General features: G+C 48.2%; 1 protein-coding gene across 4 annotated transcripts; it reads right to left on the bottom strand.

Moving 5' to 3' along the window:
* Positions 1-1193: 1193 nt before the first annotated feature.
* Positions 1194-24740, bottom strand: INPP1 (inositol polyphosphate-1-phosphatase). Of its 4 annotated transcripts, none has more exons than XM_077885107.1 (6): positions 24581-24740; positions 11637-11900; positions 9248-9308; positions 6852-7052; positions 4693-4867; positions 1194-3244 (listed from the first exon to the last, which is right to left on the bottom strand). In XM_077885107.1, exons 2-6 carry the CDS (start codon positions 11838-11840, stop codon positions 2683-2685), a joined length of 1203 nt encoding a protein of 400 aa, XP_077741233.1. In that variant the 5' UTR covers positions 11841-11900; positions 24581-24740; the 3' UTR covers positions 1194-2682. The 4 variants fall into 4 exon arrangements, with proteins under 4 accessions (XP_077741233.1, XP_077741235.1, XP_077741234.1 ...); XM_077885109.1 differs by lacking the exon at positions 24581-24740 and adding an exon at positions 20848-20958; XM_077885108.1 differs by lacking the exon at positions 24581-24740 and having other exon boundaries at positions 11637-14525.
* Positions 24741-25820: the final 1080 nt, after the last annotated feature.

Here is a 25820-nt window from a genome sequence, read left to right on the forward strand (position 1 = left end):
AAGAATACATTACCTCTCTCTGGCTTGTCATTATTTTGCCTACTTCTCTGCTCTAGGACTTGGTATATCAGTCTAACTGCATGATGAGCTTGCCCCTGCAGCAAGCTGTCCTAGCACACTGAAGGCTTCACGGACATAGCTGGGCTCATTGGAAGGGCTGAGGTTGGTAGGCCAGCCTGGCATGGAACTCTGTGCTCGCTGAGATACTTGGCTCGAGGCAGACGCATCTACACAGCACTGAATCTCCAGTACTGATCCCCAAACCCAGTTGAAAGGGCTTAGCTTTCACTGTAGAGAGAGGTGGCCAGGTTCCCTCAGATTCCAGCTGCTGGGAGCTCTCTCAGTCTGGCCCCACTATCGAAACGATGCTATAGTGGAGGAAAAGCAACTTGGCTTCCCAGAGATTGCTCTCACTGCTGTGCAGTGGAAGCTTTTTACCACCCTCCATCCAGGGCTGGCAGATTGAGCTCTCCCCCGTCTCCTGTAAAACATGCTGGCTCATGCATCAGACACCGACCCTCACGGCCAACGGGCTACTCTGGCACATCCCCTCTATCACTACCCCCACCCCCTCTGTCTCATCCCTGTCAGGGCAGTTGTATGTTTGCCAAGTCTTGTGGACTCCTTTCCAAAACTGTATATTCTGATCGTACTTGAAAGAGATTAGTTACACACAAAATGATGGAATGTGATTTTGAAAACAAAGAATTAAAGGCTTTGGAAAGGGTTCCTAAAGAGGAGTCTTTTCTTTTTTGAAGACTTTATTTTTTTCAAGTCATCTCTAGACCTGGCGTGGGGCTCAAACTTACAACCTCAAGATCAAGAGTCACATGCCCCACCGACCAAGCCAGCCAGGTGTCCTCATCAAGGTGAGTCTTAAAAAAAATAGTGTATGAGACAATCGTTAAAAAAAATAGAGGGAAAGGTTTAAAATTCAGAATATGTCCTCAGATTGCTTTGCAAGTATTTTTAAGTTTTTTTCTTCTAAAGAAATCAGTAAGGTCATTCTCCCATGGGTGTAGTTTGTGCAAGACAAAGTGCAGGCCTGTCCTTAGACACATGCTTAAGGAAGTGCCTCAGCTTTCCTGCAGGCTGGCGAGGAGTGTGTATGGCAGATGTTACCAGAATGGACATGACTTCCTATCGTAGCTTTTCTTCTCTCATACATTGATAAACTGCTTGTTTGGATCACATTGAAGAGGACTGTTTTCACTGCATTTTATTGATAATTTACATGCTCTGAAAATGTTCATGTTGACAATAAATGCTTTTTCTTAAACCATATTCTTTTTATTTTTAAAGATTTTATTTATTTATTCATGAGACACAGAAACAGAGAGAGGCAGAGACCCCGCCAGAGGGAGAAGCAGGCTCCCTGCGGGGACCCCGATGGGGACTCGACCCAGGGCCTCGGGATCACGCCCTGAGCCCAAGGCAGACGCTCCACCACTGAGCCTCCTGGCCTCCCTCTTAAACCGTATTCTAGTTCTCTCCATTCTGGCACATATCAGAGAGCAGGACCCATTTCTGGGCTTTTGTTTTTAACGTGATGTGTGAAGAATGAATTCAGTTTTCTTTAAATCCACCTTTAAGACAACGTAAGTGGTAAGAATATGGAGCTCGGGTGCCAGCAGCCAATCACCAAGCACAGTCGTGGTTTTAAGCGTAGTCGGTTCGACTGTCCTTACAGACCCCTGGGAGACGCTGCCGAAGTGCCCCTTGCCCCCAGAGGGCCGGGCGGAGCGACCCCAGGGCTGAGGTTTGGACCCCTCCCGGCAAAGCCTGGGCCTCACCGGGGCTGCTGAAGACCACAGGCAGAGAGGCCCGCGGCCCCAGAGGACACTGGCCGCGGCACCCCGGCAGGGGTACGGGCCACCTGAGGCCACGGTGCAGGGCTGGGCCCTTGGAGGGGCACCACGGAGCAGGGACAGGTCCTTGGAAGGCTGCCACCGAGCAGGACTGCATCCTTGGAGGGGCGTCGTGGAGCAGGGCCGCGTCCTTGGAGGGGCATCACTGAGCAGGGCTGTGTTGGCTCGATGGCTCATGGAGGTCTCTGAGTAGCTGGCCCAAGGTCCCCGTGGAGGCCTCGGGGTGAGCAGCCGGGGCTGCAGGCTGCGGGCCGAGTGCCGAGCCGGCCGGTGTGTAGCAGCCCGTGGGTGTCGCCGTGGGGTGGGGGGCGTGGCCCACTAGGTGCGGGGAGGGGAGCAGCCTGTTAGGTGTGGAGGTTGTGGCCCGTTAGGTGCGGGGGTCACGGCCCGTTAGGTCCCGGGGGTGGGTCGTGGCCCGTTAGGTCCCAGGGGGGTCGTGGCCCGCTAGGTCCCAGGGGGGTTGTGGCCCACTAGGTCCCAGGGGGTCGCAGCCCGTTAAGTCCCAGAGGTGGGTCATGGCCCATTAGGTCCCAGGGGGGTTGCGGCCCATTAAGTCCCGGAGGTGGGTCATGGCCCGTTAGGTCCCAGGGGGGTCATGGCCTGTTAGGTGTGGGGGTCGCAGCCCGTTAAGTCGGGGGGGGGTCATGGCCCATTAGGTCCCAGGGGGGTCGCGGCCCATTAAGTCCCGGGGGTGGGTTGTGGCCTGTTACGTCCCAGGGGGTTCATGGCCCATTAGGTGCAGGGGTTGCGGCCGGTTAAGTCCCGGGGGGCGCGTCGCGGCCCGTTAGGTCCCGGGGTGGGGGGTCGCAGCCCGTTAGGTGGGGGTGCCCACGGCCGCGAGGCTGGGGATGAGCAGGCCGAGGAAGGCGTCCAGCCGCTCCCTGGAGCGGTAGGCCAGCAGCCCGCCCTTGTTGGCCCAGCGCTCGGCGCCCGCAGCGCCCCGGTTAGCCGCGTGGTAGCGCAGCTGCGGCGGCTCCAGGCCCGCGCCCGGCCCGGCCCGCAGGCAGCCCTGCAGGTCCGCCACGCCGCCGCCCATGGCCCGCAGGATGGCGTGCGCCGCGCAGCAGTCCCACTTGAAGGTGGTGTCCTCCGAGAAGATGTAGACGTCGGCCAGGCCCTGCACCACGCACAGGCCCTTGTAGCCCGCGCCGGCCGCGGGGAACACGCGCTCCCCGCACACGCGGCCCACGGCGGCCTTCACGGTGGCCGCCTCGCTGGTGCTGATGACGGCGGAGAGCCCGCGCGGCTGCCCTGCCTCGGGGCCCGCGCCTCCGGCCGCCCGGGGCTCCCCGCCGCTCCCCGCAGGCCCGGCGCGCTGCAGGGAGTGAACGTTGGTCCCCAGGTAGGAAAGGCCCCAGTAGCAGCGTCCTCGCCACCTGCGGGACAGAGCAGGACAGAGTGCACGCGCGTCGCCACGGCTCCCGACGGGCCCAGGGCCTGCGCCTGCGCCTGCACCCGGGCCCAGCTGCCAGGACACGCACCACCTCGCCGGTCACAAGACAGGAACACAAACCACTCCCCTCCACCTGCAGGTCCCTTAGCAGCCTCACCGGGGTCTTCCTCAGCACCTTCCTCTTCCGAGCTCTGCTTTGGCTTAAACACCCAGAAACGGGGACGCGGGATTTGTGGAGCGCTTACTGCTCACTTTTTTTTTTTCTTTTTTTTTTAGATTTATCAATGAGAGACGGAGAGAGGGGCAAAGGGAGAAGCAGGCTCTCCCTGCAGGGAGCCTGATCCCAGGACCCCGGGGTTATGCCCTGGGCCGAAGGTAGACGCTCAACCACTGGGCCACCCAGAGGCCCCTTGTTTCTCAATGTTTAACTATTCTGTTAGGTCGGGTTGCAGATTCCTCTACTTACAGAGGCGGGGGTCGGGCCCTAGAGACCACAACCGTGAGCGTGTCACTCAGTGGTGGAATCTGCACATCAGCTCCGGAAGCCCCGCTCCCCAGTGACTACCCTGCCAATCATTTCTAGGCCATAATTATGTCTGCAGCGAGTCCCAGTTCTTAATTTCTTAATAATTCTTTAAAGATAACAGGGGATACACTTTCAGTTTGCAAGAAGGCAGGGTAGAGAAAAAAGGGCAAAATTGCACAGGTGCAGTTTATGTTCATTAAAGAACAAATCTTAGTTGCCTGAAGCAACTCAAAGTTCAAGAAAGTGTAGTCATTCACATGGAAAAATAGGGCCTATTTCAAAACTGAAACCACCAGAAAATAGCTGCTGGCTTCCACTTGGACCCTACCTTGCCCCGGAGTCAACCAAAGTGTGGGCCACGGAGCAGAGGCGATGGGCAGCCTTGCCACCTCCACGCCCAGTGTGTGGTTCACGCCCGGGCAGGAGGGGGAGCACCCCACAGTCACCGTCTAATCTTCGCCAAACCTACTCATCTTTTCATTGGAAAATTTTCATATTTGTTTTGAGTTTCTTCTAAAATTACATAAATGCGTGACTTGGCCACATAGTGATAGCATCTACCTCATTCCAAAAGTAGTAAAAGACAGCGTTACCACCGTTCTTTCATTCTGGTTTTGAATGACAGGGGACAGGGAACGGGATCGCTGTATTTCAAATGCAAGACGACTACATCTCCAAGATAGACTTCCCGTTACGAGTTACTGGCAGCATGCACCTAGCCCTCACTAAAATTATCTTTAATCTAAGACTGAAAATAGAATTTTAATTCACACCTGCAGACTTTAGTAGGAACTCTTCAGTGTATCAAGTCGTGGTGATGTCAAGTGATAATCTCAACAATAAGCAAAACTGAGGTTGTAAGTTCCCCCAAACCACAACACGCCTAGAAATCTTCATCTTTTTACCTGAGGGTGGTTAGGTCTTGTGATACGAAAGGTTGGTTGATGACTCCCATTAGGGGGACCCCTGTGTGTAGGTCATAGACACCAATTAAAATGGTGACACACTGAAGCCCGCTGGGGAAGATTCCTTCGTTGGATTTAATATCAGTAGAACCTTTTATATACTGATAAGTGGAATCTGAAAAAAAATGAAGCATATTTGGTTGGATTCAGGCAATGATTATTTGAAAGGTAAAGACAAAATAAAATAATGAAAAAAATAAAAAATAAAATAATGACAGGTATGGCTATACACTCTGTCCTGTATAATTTGTCTTTTACTAGTGTGGCAGCTGCTGTGGTTCTCATGTGTCCTCCCCAAATTCTAACCCCCAAAAGGGGGATGGTATTAGTAAGTCATAAGGGTGCAACCCTCATTAATGCAATTGGTGCCTTATAAAAGGGGATCCCGAGACAGCCCTAGTCCCTTGTGCCATGTGAGGACGCGGTGCCAGCTCTGAAGCCGGGAGCGAGCCTCCATCTTACCATGCCAGCACCTTGATCTTGGACTTTGCAGCCTTCAGAACCTTGAAAATAAGTTTCTGTTGTTTCTGAGCTACCTTGTCCGTGGTATTTCGTTTAGCGGCCTGAACAGACTGCAGGAGCAATCAAGTTTTACCTCTGGGTGTCACTTGCATTGAATTGTTACTGGATCTCTTGTACTTCCATTTTTAAGATGCCTGTGTTCCATCTTCCCCAACCCTACGGGAACTCTTGAAGGGAGAGGATGCGTTTATAGTTCCTGTGGCCCCTAGCATGGCACCTGGCATGTGATAAGCACTCAAATATCCATCACATGTCAAAAGCATTGAAAAGCTAATGACTCAGGATAACTGGTGGGATTCTTTAGAGCTCCTCTTACTCAGAAGACAAGTATAATATGGACGGATGGATGGAAAAATCTTCCAGAAGTCTCTCAGGGGTGGAATCACCTTTCTTTTTTTGGTCTCCCGAGCCGAGGAAGGAAAGAGACACAAAATGTGGCACAAAAAAAGAAGAAATTGATGGTGCTCCGGTGAAAAAGAAGCCGAGGTGCTAGGTTTCCCCCTGAGAGACATACGTGCGGCAGCTGCTGGCCAGCATCTAGTAAGTCGGCACCCCGTTACGGGGGCGGGCGCACAGGACCCACAGAGCTGGCTCACAGAATCCATTTAGGATAGCGCCAAGAAATGGGAGAGCCCTCTCCCTCAGAATCCTCAACTAATGCTAATCTGCCATCGAGTTACAAAAGATTTTGGGAAATATGCTTAGTCTGCAGATGTAATCCACTGAATGAATGTCCTGTAATTCCCTGGTTATTAGAGGCATTTTTATGACGTCATACCGGCTCGTGTGCAAGACGGAAGCTGGGGGGGCCAAGGGGCATCTGCCGGGGTGGCCCCACCTGGGCTGGCACAGCCTGCGCGGCAAGTGGACATGAAGCAAAGGAGAGACGCAAGCCGGCAGCCAGGGCCTTGCACTGACAGCCTCGCCGAATAGACCAGAAACGTGGGGCCAGAGGCTGCGGCGCTACAGCCCCGCGGACAAGAGAGTAGGAAGCTGTACGAGGCCACAAGCTGCCAGGGAGTTGCGATCCGTCCTGATCCCCTTATAGGCCCGGATGGAGGTTTGGCTCTTAATTGAATTAGTGGTCACTGCTTCAAAATCGGGGCGGTATCACTTAAAAACCTGGATTTTATTTTCTCTTTAAAAACTGGAAGATCTGGACTGCGCTTCCATGTGGCAACAATCCGCTGGAGCGGAGTGTTCCTTAAATGGCATGTGTGCTCCCTTCGTCACACTGATTGCGCTCCTATCACTTCATGACTCCGTCCTGTTTACCAGTTTGGCCCTTGCAATCTTTCAAAGAAGACTTGATTCAGTTTGATATAGATGTACGTGTGTACACACCCACCGACAGATGCACACCAGCACACGTTATAGAGCTGTTGACACACAAATCCACAACAACACACTGTCACACATACACCTCCACTCTTCACCGCTCATCTTAGGGCCTTGAGATGTTAAAGATGTCTAGGAGAATTCAACTTCACTCTCGACTGTTATTTTCCCAAGCCTCCCCACCCCACAGAGGGATTTCTAAAAAGAACAAATCAAAGCAAACACTCCCCTGTACTTACCAATGGGATCCACCCAGATTCCCAAAATGTCCTGAGGAATGTTGATCTCTACCGAATCAAGAGTTGGGTCCGTAAGGGTGACATCCTGATGAACGACCTTGGCTAGTGCTTCAGACGCCAGCTTGTTCCCATTAAGGACCTTGCTAAGAAGCTCTACTGTCTCTTCCTCCGTCGGACACAGCCTCAAGATAATCTTTTCCCCTAGAATAAAGACAAACTAAAAGCCATTATTACATCTCAAGAGTTTCAGGGGAGGAAACAGCAGCAGAAGGGTGAGGAGGAGCAAGAGCCGCCCCTTAGATTAGGGGAGGGCAGCGCGTCCATACTGTGGTTGCTAAGCACCGGGTGGCTTCACGAGGCCACAGTGGCCCAGGAGTCACTCATCTACCTCCTGTGACGTGAGGGATGGATTCCAAGTATCAAAGAAACATCTTCCCGAAAACCGTCCACATGGGCACACGTGCACAATTTTGTGCACAGCTTACGGGGGCTTGGGGGCCCCTGGACCCTGAGTCCTTGATAGTATTTATTTTTGCCTTTTGCCTTTTAATATAACTCGGTCAGCCTGTTACCGTTTGGACGGAGGATCACAGAGCTGTGAGCAGCACACGGAAGGTGAGGACGCTTGTGCCCAGGAGGTAGGCCAGCAGCAGCCAGAACGCTCCCACGGAGCAAACTGTGGTGACAGGACACTCGGGCGAAGGCTCCCCTCGGGGAGGCGGCCGGGAGCGGATGCGAGCAGAGCCCCTGCTCCGGACGCGGCCACGGTGCCCCGGCACACGCTCCCCTGCAGCCCTGGACACGCGGCCCACGGGAGGACAGAGGCCGACGGACAGTGACCCAAGGGCCGGCAGGACAAGACAGGGCGTTCCAGGCCGCAGGTGACGCGACAGGTGCCCCCAGGCCCCAGGCCACTGCGGGACCGCAGCACCCACGGGTCGGACACTTGGGACGCAGGATCCCACCCACAGCCGAGTTTCGGAGGCCTGGGTGCTGCGTGTGTCCCTTACGGCCTGGGAAGCACAGTAGGACCCCGAACGGGGATGACTCTGGGTCAGCAAGACCCACACTGCTGTACTTAGTGAAGCGACACTCAAACTAGACCATGGAGTTGGGGCCCAACGACACCCCACACGGCCCTCACCCCAGCTCCTGCGCTGGGCTCGGGAGGTGTCCTGGGATCATCGAGGAGCAAACCCGGCTCGTTACTCCTGTGCTTACGATTCTCCAGTGAATTCCCACCAACTACTTCTGCTCCTGCCTGCGCTCACCTCCCCATCCCAGGCTCCACATTTCTCTGGCCCAGGCCCGCTAAGCTCCTCCTCCTCCTCAGGTCTCAGGAAAGGTAAGTGGCAGCTCTTGTGGCCCCTAAAGCTCCAGGTAAATGAAATGTTAAAGTAACTGTTTTTGACGTAGCCAAACACAGGATTTCAGGCACAGGATTGCTTATTAGTTAATCACTTATTAGGTGGTTTTTAACCTTACGAAGTTTACAGGTGATTTCTCTGAGCGTCCCAGAACCGACCCCATCTTAGTACGTAGCCCATGCAGGTGACACTCTTCCAGCGTTAATCCAGAACTTAGTTTTTCCTTTGTAACTGTGCCTCTGGATGTTTGACTATTGGCCACATGATCAATGATAAAGTTCACTATTTTAATCTTCTACCATTAAACAAACAAAACACACCCAAACTAAAAATAATCTGTGTCTCTGTAAAGGATCAGAGATTTTTTTTTTTTTTTTTCTCTCTACCATCAGGGAACATGGAGGTACATCAATGGAGCTTCTGGCCTGCAGGAAACTAATTAAAGAAGACTTAAAATTTGGTACTAAAAGGAAACTTTTATTTAATCCAACTCCTTTTACAGAGATTCTAAGACCAGAGAACTGATGAGGTGAACAAGTTTTCTTTGCTCAAGAGCACACAGTATTTCATAGATAGATAGGGCTGCTCTAGATTCTCAGGCAAGGCCTCTGGGCTTCCCAGGAGGCTCAAGAATGGGTTTAAAACTTGGACCTAAAATTGTCCATACCACTGTGTAATGTGCATCTTTCTGAGAACATCTGTAACTTCTGCTAGATTCTCAAAGGGCCATGCAACTTCCCCAAAGGTCATCAAATATTATTTTAAATGCTCTAGATTTATATCTAAAATAATACGCATAGACTTGCTAAATAATTCCAAGATACTAATAATTCCAAGATACTAATAATTCCAAGTTAATTCTCCAACTTAAATGGCGTGATATTCTCAGGTACTGAATGAAGCTTAACATTCAAATATGTTATTTACATGAAAGGTTCCCAAACCCTCATTTATTCCATGATGTTGTTGAAAATTAGAATACCATATGATGATTAAGTCATAAAAATACAGTAAAATTCATATACTTACCCAATTCGTTAGTAAACTCATTTGATTCTTCTCCCAAAATTTTTTTTCCCAAACCTGGAAACTGAATGATTCAGAGTATGACAAAGAAATCAAAAAACAAAACAAAGACAAAACAAAAACAGAACCCCCCCAATCCCACGTACATGTTTAATTCTTAACATATTTTCATTTTGTACTTCAAATTACATAGCACAACTAGATCTGAAATTCATCACTCCAGAAATCAATTCAAGTATAAAAAGTGAAGTCAGCTTGACTCAGTACTTCACTTTCTAATATTTTCCTGCTCCTCTGCCCCCCCAGGAAGTCCAAATCATGGTAGGAGTCTGCAGTACTTTAGAAACTTCGTCCTTCCATTTAAGGGCCATAGAACTAGAATATTTGCAAAGAAGATATTTTACCCGTTGCTCATCAACAGCACCGTGCTAGCTTATGGAGTTAACAGTGCTGCCCAAGTACCCAAGACCATTACTAATTAAGACTAGAGGATAACATGAGAGTTTGCTTTCATCTTCAGGCATTTGCTGCACCTGTTGGAGGTATCCTTGGACTTCAGGCAAGGAGAGAAAAAAAAAAAAAAGGAACTATTTTCTTGACGGATCATTAATACATCATCATAGAATGAAAAAAAACAAACAAAAAAAAACAACCCATGGAGCTAAGTAAGAATCTTTTCTCTCTCTGAGGACCAGGAAGCATTCAAGATACATTTTGCTTCTGATCCTCTCTGTAGTAAAGAGAATTTTTCTCAAACTATGTGCTGAATTATGATCTGCGTGATGTTCTCAGGCTGCAAAAGCAAGGAAATGCTTCAAATATTTGAATTCAGTCATTTGCAGATGGCCAATAATTTTAATAGTGCCCACCACATCTTGTTTTGTTTTTCCTCTTTTAAAGAACAGCGCAGGTCGACAGGGGCTGCCAATGAGCCCACTCATGCACGGCTGCAGCTTGGTCTCCCAACTGCTTAAAGACCTGTTTCTGAGGTTACAGGATGTAAGGGTCATGAAACAAAGGCATCTAGCAAAAAGTGAATGTCATTCCTTTGTTCATAAGTCCTGTCATATATTTTATGAATGAACAAGTGCCTGTTACAATGCTCTGGGGCAAATATTAGCTAATGAAAGTTAATGTTGATATGTTTCTAATCCATATAATTGCTCAACCATCCCTTGTACCCAACTACTTGATCAGAAAAAAAAAAAAAAAGAAAGAAAAGAATTTATTGGAGCCAGATATTACAGGGCATGAAAAAGTAGAGTTTGTAGAGATTTCAAGGGGTCATTTACTCTCTCTTCCTGCCTATGGTCAAGAATATACTTTAAATGATTCAAAATATTTTGAGAATTTCAGTAGAAACTATTCTAATATTTTGTAGTGCTGTCATAAAGTTCTATCCTCCCAAATCTTAAAAAAATGTTTGATTATTAGATTATCATGCAAAAGCAAACATAGTATTGCAAAGAATGCAACTCTAGAGCCAGTCAGCCAGTGCTCAAAAGCCAGCCCTGCCACTCACTTGCTGTGTAACCTTGGGCAAATTACTTAACCTGTCTGTGCTGCTTTTTTCTGATCCGTTGGAATAATAGTTCTTATCTCATAAAATTACTACGATAGTTAAATAAATTAATATATTTAGAGCCGTTAGAAGTCCCTGACACACAGTAAGGACTTATAAGTGTCTGCTAGTGTTATTATTTATTATTACTACTTATGAATAGTTTCTTTTCCCAGGCAGCTTCAGATAGTTAGAATCATGATCATTGTTAGTTATAAGCAATGATTTTCTATGAGAATAAAATGGGATTTTCAGGCTTCAGGCTTGTACAAGCCCGTAACTGATTAGATAACCATTTGATAAAAGATTATATCAAAAGGCAGGACAGGATATGTCAAATCAAAAAAAAAAAAAAGAAGTCAATAAAATAGTATGTTCTCATTGCTACTGAGATAAATTCTATGTCCCAGGCACACAAATACACATCGAAGGAAAATGTTCTGACAATATTTAGTAAACCATAGCTGTGGTTCTCTCTAATGGTAGGATTAAGGATTCTTATTTTTGCTTATTTTCCAGAGAATGTGTATTATTTATTAAAAAGAAATTCATTAATAAATAAAAAGCTCCCTATCCAAATGTTTCTCTTTAGCTGTCAGAACTGTGATTTCTTTTTTGCCTTATATGCTTTTCTATTTTTTAGTTTTTTTCTGCAATGAACATTTTAGTCATTTTATAGTCAAAACAGGAGGGGAAATCCCAAGTTGTTTATATTAGAGTCCTGGGTGCTAGTGTTCTGAGGTAGGGAAGGACAAGAAAAAGACAGGCTATGTATTGGGAAAAACCACAGGGTGAGGATTTTGTGATTACGTTGGCTGTGACCTTCCCTACCTTGTTCTCCATGTTCTGTTTTATGACTTCCTGTACGAGGACATCAGCCAGCGTCTTAAAATCAACGGCAAACTTCTTGTTCTTTTCTCCGTCTTTCTTTTCTTCTATCAGGAGCTGGAAGAGGGCCTCCTGCTGCCTGCAGGCCCGGGCGATGTTGGCAGCCTTCTCCGAGACGCGGAGCAGCTCCCGCAGGACGGCTGACATTTCGGAACCTGGCTCTGCAGCTCAGCCCCTGGCGGAATGGGGCCCGGCCTGGGCCGGCAGCTGGGAAGCCCAGGAACGTGGGAGAGAAAGCAGTTCAGGGCCGACGTAGGGACGTGCGGCCTACTACATCACCCGCTGGGGTCGGCGGGGTCAGCCAGGCTGGTGTGGCCCACGCACATCCCGGCGTGGAAGACCACATGGCATCTAAAATCTGAAACTTATTTTTTAAATGCTTCCAAAAAATACTTTGAGTCTCAAAAATCCGTTATGCAAAAAATTGAATGCTCAGTGAAAGAAGGGCTTTGAACATCTACATTATTAATCCCTAGAGCGACAGGCAGGCAGATAGGAAACCACAGGGTTGGAAGGAAAGCCTAAGTCTTGTCGTGACCTTGGAGTGGTGGCTCAGGCTCAGTGGCCCTGGAAGTAGCGCTTTCTTTCACCATATTGGGGAACAGGAGAGCAGTGGAGGAGGATTTATCCTATCAGTTTGGGGGCAGCTTTCACAAGTACTGTAGCTACCTTTCCCCCGAAGCCTCTCCAAGCCTGGTACGTGGTGTCATCGTGAGAATTACCGGGAGGGCTGTCAGCCTCGTCTTATGGTCAAGGGACCTGAAGCCTGGAGGGAGGAGGTAACTTCTTCAGGCTTACACAAGACTAAGCGGCAGGGCCCTGAGTCAGTCCTACACACACGCTCGGGCTCTCTATGACCATAATCAACACTCACCTTCTTAAAAAAAGAAAACAAAAGTTCCTTAACAGACTCTACAAGACTGAGGACCAATGCAACAAAGCTATCAGTGCTACAGGGTTAACTGGGAATGGTCATAGTTGCTTTGTCTTAGGTTTGCTCCCCCAAAAAGCTATTTTCTTAAGCTTATGGGTCAAACACCATGACAAACCATATCCGCCTTCAACACCAGTAAAAGGAAAGTGAATAAAAATGAGACATCTTCCTTTACTATTAGGTAGATCAAGCTGCTGTAAGTTAGCATTCATTCTTGCAAGTATGGTGAGACAGGTACGGATACTCTGCTCTTAGGCACGCAGACAAGTGGGATTCCAGAAGGCGTTTGAGAAAAATGTATCGAGATCCCTAGAGATGTCACTACCTTTAACCAGTAATTCCATTTTGCCTTAATTTGTCTTCAAAAAAAACAAAAAACAAACAAAAAAAAACAAACAGAAAGAGTTGGGTTGGGTTAAAATATTTCTGCAAAATAAGGATTAATATTTACAATACCTAAAAGAAATAATGACATGTATATGGTATAAATTATAGATAATATACATAAGATGTACACATAAACATGTTGGGGTACACATGCCCCAGGAGTATAAATTCAGTAACTTAGACAGATTTGATTTCTTAGTAAATGTTCTAAGTGATTCTATTATAAGGGAAGAGAAAATAATCAGTGAACCAATAGTATCCTGAAAAGCAGCATGAAGATTTTTTTTTTTTTTTAGCATGAAGATTTTAAAGGGTCTAGTTTGAGAGCTTTCTGGATAAAGAATAACAGTATTCTCTATTTTCCTCAACTTTGTTAAAAAGCAGTTTTGTTTTGTTTTAAAGAAATACCACACCACTGCCCTGTTGCAGGACCAGGAAACTTTGCCTGCGATGCCCTCGGAACACTGAGGCGAGCTACTCACGCAGACTGCAAACCCCAGGAAACAGCACCAGCCCTTCCCTCACACAGGACGCTCGCCAGCTTAGTGCCGAGGGGTTTCTGCGTCGCTGCCCCAGAGGTCTCGATCTCTCCCCTTTGAGCTTGACCTGTATTTCCTCAATACGGACCATATTCTCCCACAACCTGGGCACAGCTACTTGACCAGTAGGAAAGAAGTATCAGCTACAAACTTCAGTCCTGAGCGTAACAGGTGTACAGATTTTAGGAATTCATCATAACCCAATAATCAGGCTTTTCAGTTCCAAAGTTATCCTGGAGTCCGACCTTAATCACTATTCTGACCCCGGGAAACACTAGCATATTTCGTCAGGCTCCAGGCTGAATGCCCAGGTTCAGCTCTCTCCAGCCATCCTGGAGAGCCCAGCACTATTTGCCTTTCTTCAGGGTCCTAGCTCCCTAAAAAAAAAAAACCAAAAAAAACAAATCTCTCACAGCTCTCATGATCTACATGCAAAACGTTCTGATTGACCTGCGCAAGTAGGCTGCTCCTGGCCGAATGGACCATTTCCTCCGTACAAGTGGAACCCCCATTCTCACGGCTTCTCCAGAAGCTGCTTTCACATGCCTCCCTCCATCTGTGCTCCCCTCAGTTCATGAAGACCACAACCCTGAGGGGTGCGCAGGTCAAGTCATCCTCACCCGGAACAACTCAACTCAAAGTACTCAACTTGCCTGTGGAGAACCTGAGGTCTATGTTCAATGGCAAGTTTCTTCAGATTTGTCAATAACTCTAACACTTGTAAAAATTATCTTTCAGATGATTTTTTAAAAAAGATTTATTTTAGAAAGAGAGAGAGAGAGAGACTCAAGCAGACTCTACGCGGACCACGGAGCCCAACATGGGGCTCAATCTCATTCCTGAGATCATGACCTGAGCCAAAAATCAAGACTCGGATGCTTAACTGACTGAGCCACCCGGGTGCCCCACACTTACGTGATTTTTTAAAAAGCAAATTTACATATTCATTTTTTGACCTAAGTTAGTTTTACTGAAACATTTCAAATACTTTATTTTTTTTTAAGATTTTACTTATTTATTCATGAGAGACAGAGAGAGAGAGGCAGAGACACAGGCAGAGGGAGAAGCAGGCCCCATGCAGGGAGCCCAATGTGGGACTCGATCCCGGGTCTCTAGGATCACACCCTGGGCTGCAGGCGGCGTTAAACCGCTGGGCCACTGGGGCTGCCCCATTTCAAATACTTTAAGTGAAACGTATTATATAGACTTGTGATTAGGAAGTTAGGACATTTACCATAAATTTAATAGCTTTGAATATAGAAGAAATTCTTTTTGATTAGTATTTCTTCATAGTTGACCCGGGAGCCACCTGGATCACATAAAGACTCCTGGGCTGCATCCCACCTTGGCTGAGTCAGACTCTGCGGGGCGGGGCCCGGGGTCTGTCCTGTCAGCCTCCCAGATGGCGCTAAGCACTGCGGTGGAACAGCTACCGTTCTCCAGGCCCCGATTCTTCTTTGGCACCGTGCGTGGCCGGTCCGCAGGAGCTGGCCCGTGGTGGCGGATACCTTGGGACACCGTGTAGGTGCCCTGGTTCTGACAGTCGTCCACGTGCAGAGACAGGCCCAAGTTAAGACAATAGCTGACCTGTACTCAGTGCTTGCCGTATGCCAGGGATCCTTCTAAGCACTTTATGTGTATTATTCGTTTAACTTTCGCACAACTTTATGAGGAAGGTGCTACGATCTCTACCTTCCAGATGAAGAAACGGAGGCATGGGAGGTTAAGCAGCCCCAAATCACACAGCTCGGAAGCGGCCGGGACAAGATTCAAGTCCCCAGAAAACAGAAGAAGCCCTCACTGTAAGCCAGCACTCTAGCCAATAAAATTCTTTCATAAAATCTTAGCTGCTAACTCAGGGGAGGAGTAATTATTGGGTAAATCATCACAAGCATATTATTAAAAGGTGCGTTATAGGGCAGCCCCAGTAGTGCAGTGGTTTAGTGCAGCCTGCAGCCCGGGGTGTGATCCTGAGGATCGGGAATCGAGTCCCATGTCAGGCTCCCAGTGTGGAGCCTGTTTCTCCCTCTGCCTGTGTTTCTGCCTCTCTCTCTTCCTGTGTCTCTATGAATAAATAAATAAAATACATTTTTAAAAGATTTTATTTTATTTATTCATGAGAGAGAGAGAGAGAGGCAGAGACATAGGCAGAGGGAGAAACAGGCTCCATGCAGGGAGCCCGATGTGGGACTTGATCCCGGGTCTCCAGGATCAGGTCCTGGGCCGAAGGCAGCACTAAACCGCTGAGCCACCTGGGCTGCCCTAAAATATTAAAAAAAAAAAAAAAAAATAGGTGCGTTATAGGGCAAAAAAAGTAGAGAAACACACCTAGCTGATAGTAGTCACTAGTTTGACTATTAAAATCACCACCTGAAAATAAAATAAAATAATAAAATAAAATAAAATATAAAATAAAATAAAATAAAATAAAATAAAATCACCACCTGGCATTTGACTTCCTTTCTACTCCTAGAAAGTCCTTTTTCCCAGCTGGTCCTCCATGTAAATCATCTTTGCTGGAGAGTAAAATCCCACCCATCACATCCTTCTTAGTCCTTCTTAACTGGCGGCTTTGGCATCGGGTAAGGGCCTAGCTCAGGCCTCGCATCTAACTCCTCTTGGATTACTTTGCTGCGGCTGCTGAGACAAAATACCACCGCCTGGGGGGTTCAACAGCAGCAGTTTATTTTTCTCACAGTTCTGAAGTTCCAAGAGTGAGGCGTCCGCAGGCGTGGTTTCTCCTGAAGCCTCTCCCCTTGACACGCAGATGCCACCTCCTTGCCGAGTCCTCACCCAGCTTCTCCTCTGTGCAGAGCATCCCTGGTGTCTCTCCCTCTTTTTATGAAGACACCAGTCAGACTGGATTAGGGCTCATCTATATGGCCTTGTTAACCCTAATCACCTCCTTGAAGGCCCAGTCTCCAAATACAATCCCAGTACGGGGCACTGGGGGTTAGGGCCTTAATACACAGATGTGGGGGGACTGGAGCTTACCCCCAACACCCCTCCTGAAAGAAGGACCTTGGTAATCTTAGCAGATATCAACAAAGTCTATTCCTTTGTCTTTTGTTTTCTGGCCAAACAGTAAAAATGGAGTAGCAGTCTCTTCCCCATTCATATGGCCAATAAATTTAGTTCCGTGGGTCAATCTCCCTATTAGGGGCCATTCAGTTTATTTATTTATTTATTTATTTATTTATTTATTTATTTATTTATTGTTTTTGTTTTTGGCCATTCACTTTAATAGCCAAGTCGTTGGGGATCCCCGGGTGGCTCAGCAGTTTAGCACCTGCCTTCGACCCAGGGCACGATCCTGGAGTCTCAGGATCAAGTCCTGCATCGGGCTCCTGGCATGGAGCCTGCTTCTCCCTCTGCCTGTGTCTCTGCCTCTCTCTCTCTCTGTGTCTATCATAAATAAATAAATAAATAAATCTTTAAAAAAAAAATAGCCAAGTCATTAATGATGCAGTGAACCTGGGATTAGCGCTCATCAGCCTTACTCGGGGACAGCACATTTCAAGGCATATTTCATCAGAACGGTTTTAAAGAGGTTACATTCGTCACCATCTCAAACCAAAGGTGCATTAACAGACGTGCATCGCAACATCAGAAATAGTCTCTTTAGATTTTCGTGGTGTTTTTCATCTCCAGTTGGAGAAATGGTGAATAAATCGAAGTGGGAAAAAAAAAAAAATGCTCTTAAGACTGTTCCTGGAAGCCCAAACGTCTCTACACAGACCAAACTCCATTTAATCCCTAAACATTCCGATAATTTCAGCAAACCACCAGTGTTTTAAAAATCACATTTGAATAATATGCACATATTTCGGACGTGATGCGTAGTATAATAGGAAAGACCCAGGCCTTGGGGACACACGTGGCCTCCTCGTCATGGACAGCTGTGTGGCGCCAGGTGATTTACTTACCCCTTCTGAGCCTCCCTCCTCTGTAACAGGAATATAATACGCAAGTTGCCAGGAGCTAGTGACGATCAAATGAGAGATTTCGGGAAAAGAACCAGCACAGAGCTCTGCACGCCGGGAGCCCAGGACAGCGGTGGCTTTTACGCGCGGCTTCATGGAAACCACAGGCACGCGTCCTTGTTTGAGAACTTAGGAGGCTGGCGACCCGGGGGCCACCGAGACCTCGTCTGCAAGGCCGCTAGGCCACGAACCCCGAAGGCTGGGAGCTACTCGCAGTCCCGGGGTGACCCACAACAAGCTTCCTTTGCAGGCCGGTCTGACTGCCTGGGCCTGGCCGGGTTGGGGCGCCTCGGGGTCCGTGGGGATCCCAGGCCGGGCGCGGCCGCTCTGTGCCGAGCCTGGCGGTGCCACGAGCCGGCCTGCTTCGGGGTCGCGGCCGCAGCCGCCACACAACGAGGGCCCTCAACGGACAGGACTGCCCGCCTGAACGAGCAAGAAGGTCAAAGCATTCCCGTCGACATCGCTTCCTCCTGCGGGGATCCACGGCGTCTGCAGCTTTGCGCCGTTCGAGGCCTCCCTCCACCCCCACCCACATCCTGAACCCAGGTTTTCATCCTCTGACGATGGACAATTTGGAGCTGCCGTGTGGCGGCCGAGCCCGACGGTCCCGGCCACGGGGAAGGAAGCCAGGCTTCATGGGTCGCCTGGGTGTCCTAGGGGGAGGCGGCCAGTGGCCTCTCAAGGGGGCGCCGATGCCCGAGGGTCTCTAGTGGGCCAGCCAGGGGCCGGCCGCAGCCTCACGTGGCACACACCGCCGTCACAGAGCAGTCGTCACTTCGCTCCCCCTCCATGGCACTGGCCTGAGGACAGGTGGCCGCCCAGCAGGAGTGCAGGGACAGGCCTGGGCCCACACGGACTCTGCTGGGGGCTCAACCGGCCCAGCTGGAGCACCAGCCAGGGCTAACGTGCAACCTGCTAACAGTAGCCTCACGGGTGCCACCTGGCTCCTTCACCTGCCCACCTGGTCACCTAGGCGGGGGACTATGTCAGAAGCACTGGTGGCTGTTTAAATACTGCCTTTTAACTCCCTGGGAACTAAACTATCTTTCCAGTGGATGAGCCTTGTTCACCTTTCAGGTATTTGATTGTCAAACATTTCTCAGAATCCATTAAGAGGTGCAGGATGGGGACCCCCGGGGGCTCAGCGGCTGAGCGTCTCCTTCCACCCAGGGCGTGACCCGGGGTCCCGGGATCCAGGCCCGCGTTGGGCTCCCTCATGGAGCCTGCTTCTCCCTCTCTCTCTCTCTCTCTCTCTGTGTGTGTGTGTGTGTCTCTCATGAATAAATAGATAAATCTTAAAAAAAAAAAAAAAAGACCCTACTATGCAGCAGTGAGAATGGATGAATCGCTGTAGGCGACAACGTGGCCACATGTCACAGAAACAGGGTGTTGAGGGAAAGACGTCAGCCACAGACCCATGTAGTGGGCGATTTACTTGAAGTCTGAGAACAGGCGATGCTGACTTGGGATGTCGGAAGTCACAGCGGAGGCCCGGCCTGCAGGAGAGGAGGGGCCGTAGCCCTGGGTCTGGGTGCAGCCGCCGCAGGGCCTCTGTAGACCCCTGGAGCGGTGCGCCTGGGACCTGCGTGCTGCTCTGTTTCTAGTTCAACGAGGAGCAGTTTAAAAGTGTGTGTGTGGAGAGACACAGAGAGACAGAGACAGGGAGACACACAGAGACAGAGAGAGAGAGACACACACACAGAGACAGAGAGAGAGACAGGCACGGGCGTGCCCTCTGTGGGGGCAACATGTAGTTGAAACATATGAAAACTACCTACGTGAACAGCCCCGCCCGGGTTCTGATCCGCGCGAGGTGTGCCTCGGCTGCTGGGCCCCGATGCGCGTTGCTTCAGTTTGGGACGCGCAGAGCACAGCTGGGCTCGCCCAGAGACGGCCCCAGCGGGTGCCCCCGGGCCTCCTGCCCGCCCAGACCGGGAGCCGGGGTGCTGGGGCCGGGCGGCCTCCCCCGGGCCTGGGCCCGAGCGCGAGGGGAGAGGGTGGGGATGGCTGCTGAGGATAGTTTTCATATGTTTCAACTTTTATGCGCTCAAGGATGTGTTTAGAACAACCGTGGTGTCACAAATTCCATAGAAGATGAAAAACAGAAGCAGATTCAGTATAACCGTCTTAGCTATAGGAAAGAATACAATTTTTTTTTTAAAGAATACGAATGTAATGTATAATTCAAGGCAGAAAGAAAAGACACAAGACGTATGGCTTGTAGAAAGACTTCCTGTAGCAGATTATAGTTGTGATAATTGTTCATCAGAATCTAGTCTTACTAATCTTCAAGTCCCTTTTGATGTTTTCCTTCACAGGTAACATTTTGCAATCATCTCTGTCTTTCTGAACACCTGCAGCACTTACTTTCACACCAGCTCACTTAACATTTGCCTTTTTCTGTCTGTGCGGGCTTTGTGGGTGGGTAGTAGGGCTTCGGTTTAGGCCGCAGGAGAGCTAGTTCCTAGGCTAGGCTTTGCCTTGAACCAACCAGGTGTGAGACCTTGGCCTCATGACTTAAGCTGTCCGGGTCTTGTTTCCCTTGGAGGGACACAGAGCTTGAAGGAGATGATGTCTATGGTCTGTTCCAGTTCAAAACTTCCCTGTTTTTGTGTGTGTGTGTGTGTGTTTTTTTTCTTTTTTTTGTATCTGTTTTCCAAATAAAAGAAGCTGCCGAATACTATCCAGCCTTAAAAAGGAATGAAATTCTGGTACATTCTACGACATGGATGAACTTTGGAAACATTATGCTAAGTGAACTAAGCCGACTCAAAAGAACAAGTATTATATGATTCCACTTATGTGAGGTACCCAAAAAGGTCAAATTTGTAGAGACAGAAAGTAGAATGGTGCTTACTGAGGCTGGAGGGAGAGAATAGGGAGTTATTGTTTAATGGGTCTAGACTACCAATTTGGGATAGGGAGAGGGTTCTGGAAATGATAGTGGTGATGGTTCCATAGCAGTGGGAATGTACTTTACGCCAGTGAATTATACACTTGAAAATGGTTATAATAGTAAATTTTGTTTATATATATATATTTATATATATATGCAAATTTTGTTTATATATATATATTTACTACAATTTTTAGAGAATAAAAATTGAAATTATAGATTTGAAAAATGCACATTTAAAACCTGTTGATATTTATCATCTACCTAACGAGGACATAATAAATACTTGTTGATTGACTGGAAAAAATGAGACTGGGGGAGGGGCATGAAAATTAGGTTTAAAGGGCACTAGGCTATTTGTCTTAAAGTTGATTTTTTGGGGGATCCCTGGGTGGATCAGCGGATTGGCGCCTACCTTTGGCCCAGGGCACGATCCTGGAGTCCTGGGATCAAGTCCTGTGTCGAGCTCCCGGCATGGAGCCTGCTTCTCCCTCCTCCTGTGTCTCTGCCTCTCTCTCCTCTATGACTATCATGAATAAATAATTTTTAAAAAAGTTGATTTTTTTCCAGGAATCACATTGGTTTTTAATACTTAGATTATATGTTCATATATAGTGGTCAGGGTGTGGATGGAGGTGTTAATGAACATTATGAGGAGGACCTAAGCCCTCATCCAAGCCAGCCCATGGAGCACCATTATTCTCTAATGGGCTATAAATTCCTTGAGAACAGGATACACTTTTTTTTTTCTATCTCCTAATGACGCACATGGGGAGTTCTGTTAGTTAATTGTTTGATTTTCATTCCATTGGAGATAAACATGTTTAAATCTTTTTTTTAATTTTTTTTTAACAAAGAATTTATTTATTCATGAGAAACACACACACACACACACACACACAAACAGAGGCAGAGACACAGGCAGAGGGAGAAGCAGGCTCCATGCGGGGAGCCCGACGTGGGACTCCATCCCAGGTCTCCAGTATCACGCCCCGGGCTGAAGGTGGCGCTAAACCACTAAGTCACCGGAGCTGCTGATAAACATGTTTAAAGAGATTTTCTTCCACCAAAATTAATTTGTAAGAGATTATTCATTATGCAAATCTTCAGGTTATAACTGTTAGACAATTCAAAAGAGTTCCTTACAGACCTTTTTAGAAGATGGCTTTTATTCTGTAATAATAAATAACATGACCAAAATATATTCTCTGAATGTTATAGTAGGAAAGCAAACATCATAGATCATGTTATGTATCATTTTTTTGCTGACTGGATTTAGTAGCATATCAGTCATTCTACTTTAACTTTGTAGAGGCAAAAATTGATTTTTAACAGATATTTACTAATGTTGAATAAATCAATACCCAATATTGAATGTAACATTTGCCTTTAAAGGAACACAAATAAAATACAGTTCTTTTGGGAGCCTGGCTTTGGCTCAGGTCGTGATCTTGGGGTCCTGTGATCGATTCCTTAATAGGACTTCCCGCAGGAAGCCTGCTTCTCTCTCTTCCTGTCTCTGCCTCTCTCTGTGTGTCTCTCATGAATAAATAAATAAATTATATATATATATATATATATATATATATATATATATATATATATGAAAGAATATAGTCCTTTTACTTGAAAAGCTCAAATTAATAAAGACATAAATGGTTCATTAGAACAATATGTAAAAAAAAAAAAAAAGAACAATATGTAAATATACTAAATTCTCTTGCATTCTTGCTAATCCTGCTACTGTCTAAGCTGGTTATCTTCTTGACCTGATTCTTTATTTCTACCTCCCCCATCCTTTGCTATTAATGATGCTTACCATCAGCCATATTTTTAAAACAGACCTGTCTTATTCCCAGATCAAACTGGGATTATATGTGATTGTATGTAATTCTTGCAAATTCCCAGGAGAAGAAAAAAAAAAAAAAACCTGAGAAGTTTTCTAGAATTTGGAAGATCAGATCCTATTTAAAAAGCAACTGATAATGAAAAATTATGACATCCCTGTAACTAAATTAAGTCCTCCTTAAGCAATATTAAAAGACCAGTTTCTTTTGGTCATTTAAATTTAACTCCTTTGCTATTAACTAGAACTCTCATTAGCATTGCAAGAAACCTACCATCATCATTCTGTAAAGAAAAGGACAAGTTTAAGGATCTATTGGTAAGGTTAGCAAATATTCACATTAATTTAAACTTGGATAATTAAGTTAGGAGGTTTTAAATATTTAGATGATTTAAAATAAAAACAAGCCAGCAAACAACCCTCTCCACCCCTCAAAATAACAAGAGAAATAGAGAAAAGGAATGGAGAGAGAAGAAAAGGAAACTCTCATAGTTCCCATCATAGTAATTCATCTTAAATTATTTTATAGATGTTCAATGCTCTATTTTGTTAGTTCATTTTATATATAATTGACCAAATTTTATGCCCAACTTTTTTTTTTCTTTTTTGGATGGGGTTAGGTCATTTTAATAAAAGCTATAAATAAATTATTAAAATTTATACGCTTGTTTTCTCTAGTTAGGAACACAAAAGGGGTAGAAAATAAATCTGTTACATGAAAGATATAGCCCAGTATTTTGCTATGGTTTACGAGTCACAGGAATCGGCATTAAAAGCCCATTAATGAAATGTTCCTATAACACTAGAGGTCTTGAATTAACATTGCATTCCACATAAAAAGAGACTGAACATGCAAAAATGTTTGTTAGGTCAATCACCAGGAGGCGTGACTACAAAAGGATATAAAAGTTTTAGATTTCTTAAATGGATGACATCATCATATTAGTAAAACCATAGCTTCCATTTAAGAACATTTTATGTACAGGGATGAGAGAGATTATGTCAGCTATTCATTCCAGCAAGTTGTTTCCCACCAGGTGTTTCCCAACCTTGCCTTTTTTTTTATTTTTTAATTTTATCATTTTGACCTATTTGACGTATCATCAGGAGAGATCACTTTAGAGATTCACTTTAGAGATTCTGATTCAGGAAGTCCCAAGTTGCAACCCAGAATCTTTTTTTTTTTTTTAATTTTTTTTTTTTTTGCAACCCAGAATCTTTTAAAACCACTTTTGTCACTCGCTCCCCAATGTACTCACTGCCTGAGGTAATTTTTTAAATTAGGCAAATTTGGTAAACACTACACTAATCATAAGAGATGGGAAACAAAACACTGTCAACTCTGCTTTGATTTCTAAACTCTAAACCCAACAAAAACGTCAATCTACAGAGTTTTCTTAGCTTCAGGACAAGATTTAAAATATTTTAACCAGGACATTTGTGAAGGACACCCATCCAGAAAAGCTCATATATACCGTCCTTACCTTTAATAAGTGAAGAAGATAACTTGTTTTTATTAATCATTTTATGTAACATAATTATCTTTTACACAATTTATCTATAAGATGAAATAGAACAAGACATTTCCTAATTGTTATCAGAGACAGCAATAAAAGGAGAAATACATGTATAATGAATAGCGTTATAACTTTTGCTTCACGGTTCTTCTCTGTCCAAGAAGACATTATTTTTTACAGGACTACCACAAGCATAGTTACCATTTAAGTCTATAATGAGATGTTGCACATCCAACAGCAAGGCCAGGCTGCAATTCCCAACCACACGGTGCTGTGGTCCAAAAGCATGAAAAGAACTGGTAGCTTATTCTGTGCAAAAAGTGTTAACTTACATAAAATCCTCTTTGTGACCAAGATCTAACTTCAAGGGTAGCATAAAAATGCACAAAGGCTTAAAAGTAAAGTAGCCTCTACATTAGAATCCAGACAAATGTACTGAAAAACGAACTCTGCCATTGCCTTTATTTTTTTCTTTATGTTCTCTATTTTTAAGGTCAAGAATGAGGTCACTGGGCTAACGCATTAGTGGTAGTAGTTGAGTGGCTTATTTTCATCAGGAGGCGTGGCGGGCGGATCCTGACCCACCTGTCGGGCCTCAACCTCAGGGCTCGCAGGAAGCCCCCCCCCGCCCCCCGCCCGGGCCGCAGGGGTGCCCGCCGCCCCGGAGCGCCACCCCGCCCGCCCGCAGGTCCCGCAGCGTCTCCCGGGCCGAGCCTCCCGCCGACCCTCCCCCTCCGCTCCCGTCGGGTCCGTCCCCGGGCCTCGAGCTCCCCGCCCTCACTCACCTGCTCCGCGGGCCGCGGCGCACCAGCCGCCTGCACAGCCCGGGGGCCCCGAGCCGAGGGGAGGGGGGAGGCGGGGAGGGGGAGAGGGGAGGCCGCGGGGAGGGGAGCCAGGGAGGCCGCGAGGAGGGGGAGGCCGCGGGGAGGGGAGTCAGGGAGGCCGCGGGGAGGCCGCGGGAGGGGAGGAGGAGGGAGGGGGGAGGCCGCGGGGCGGGGAGGCAGGGAGGGGAGGAGGAAGGAGGGGGGAGGCCGGGGAGCGGGGCGGGGGACGGGCAGAGGGGCTCCGGGGGGGAGGGGGCCGGCCGCAGGGAGGGCAGGGGGCAGGCCACGGGCAGGGGGTTGCGGCGGGGAGGGGTGGAGGCCGCGGGGCAGGGGGTGGAGGCCGCGGAAGGAGGGAGCCCTCCTGCGCGCCCGGCCGGGATGCGGCGCCGGGGAGGCCGCGGCCTTTCCCTCCAGAAGCGGAAGGGGCGGGGGAGGGGGAGGGGGAAGAGGAGGAGGAGGAGGAGGATGAGGCGGGAGGGGTGGCGCGGGGCTCCGCGGGGGCGGCCCAAGGGCAAGGCGACCCGGCGGCGGTCGCGCTCCCCGGCCGCTCGGCCCTGGCCGCACCCCCTCGGCTGCTCCCGGGCGGCCAGGCCAGGGCACCCACGCGGGGCCGGCGTCCGCGACGTCACAGGTGCTGCCTGGGGGCGGGGCGCCGGGCAGCCCAGGTCCTGGGCCTCCTGGGCCTCCTGGGCCTCCTGGGCCTCCTCCCCGCTCCTAACCTGAACCCTAACCCTAACCCTAACCCCAACCCCTCCTAACCCCCCTACCCCCTTCCACCCCCTCCCACCCCCGCCTACCCCCTCCTACCTCCTAACTCCCTCCTACCCCCTCTACCCCCTCCTACCCTCTCCTAACCCCCCTACCCTTCCACCCCTACCCCTCCTAACTCCCCCCACCTCCTCCTAACACCCCCTCCTACCCCACCCAACCCCACCCCCTCTTACCCTCCCCCTCCCCCACCCCTCCTCTCTCCCACCCCTTCCTCCTCTCCCCCTCCCCCTTCCCCCCTACTCCCCCACCCCACGCCCTCCTCCCACCCCCTCCTCCGCGGCTCCTCGGCCTTCCCCGTGGCCGCCCCACGTGGTCTCGAGGCCCCCGTCGTCACCCTCCGGGGACTAAGGGCCTGCGGGCGACCGGGGCGTGAAGACTTCCTGCGGGTGGACCGGGTCTTGTCCCGCGGGCAGAAGCGTCGGGTGCGCTG

This window comes from Canis aureus, chromosome 36 (genome assembly GCF_053574225.1).
Source record: "Canis aureus isolate CA01 chromosome 36, VMU_Caureus_v.1.0, whole genome shotgun sequence".
Lineage (NCBI taxonomy): Eukaryota > Metazoa > Chordata > Mammalia > Carnivora > Canidae > Canis > Canis aureus.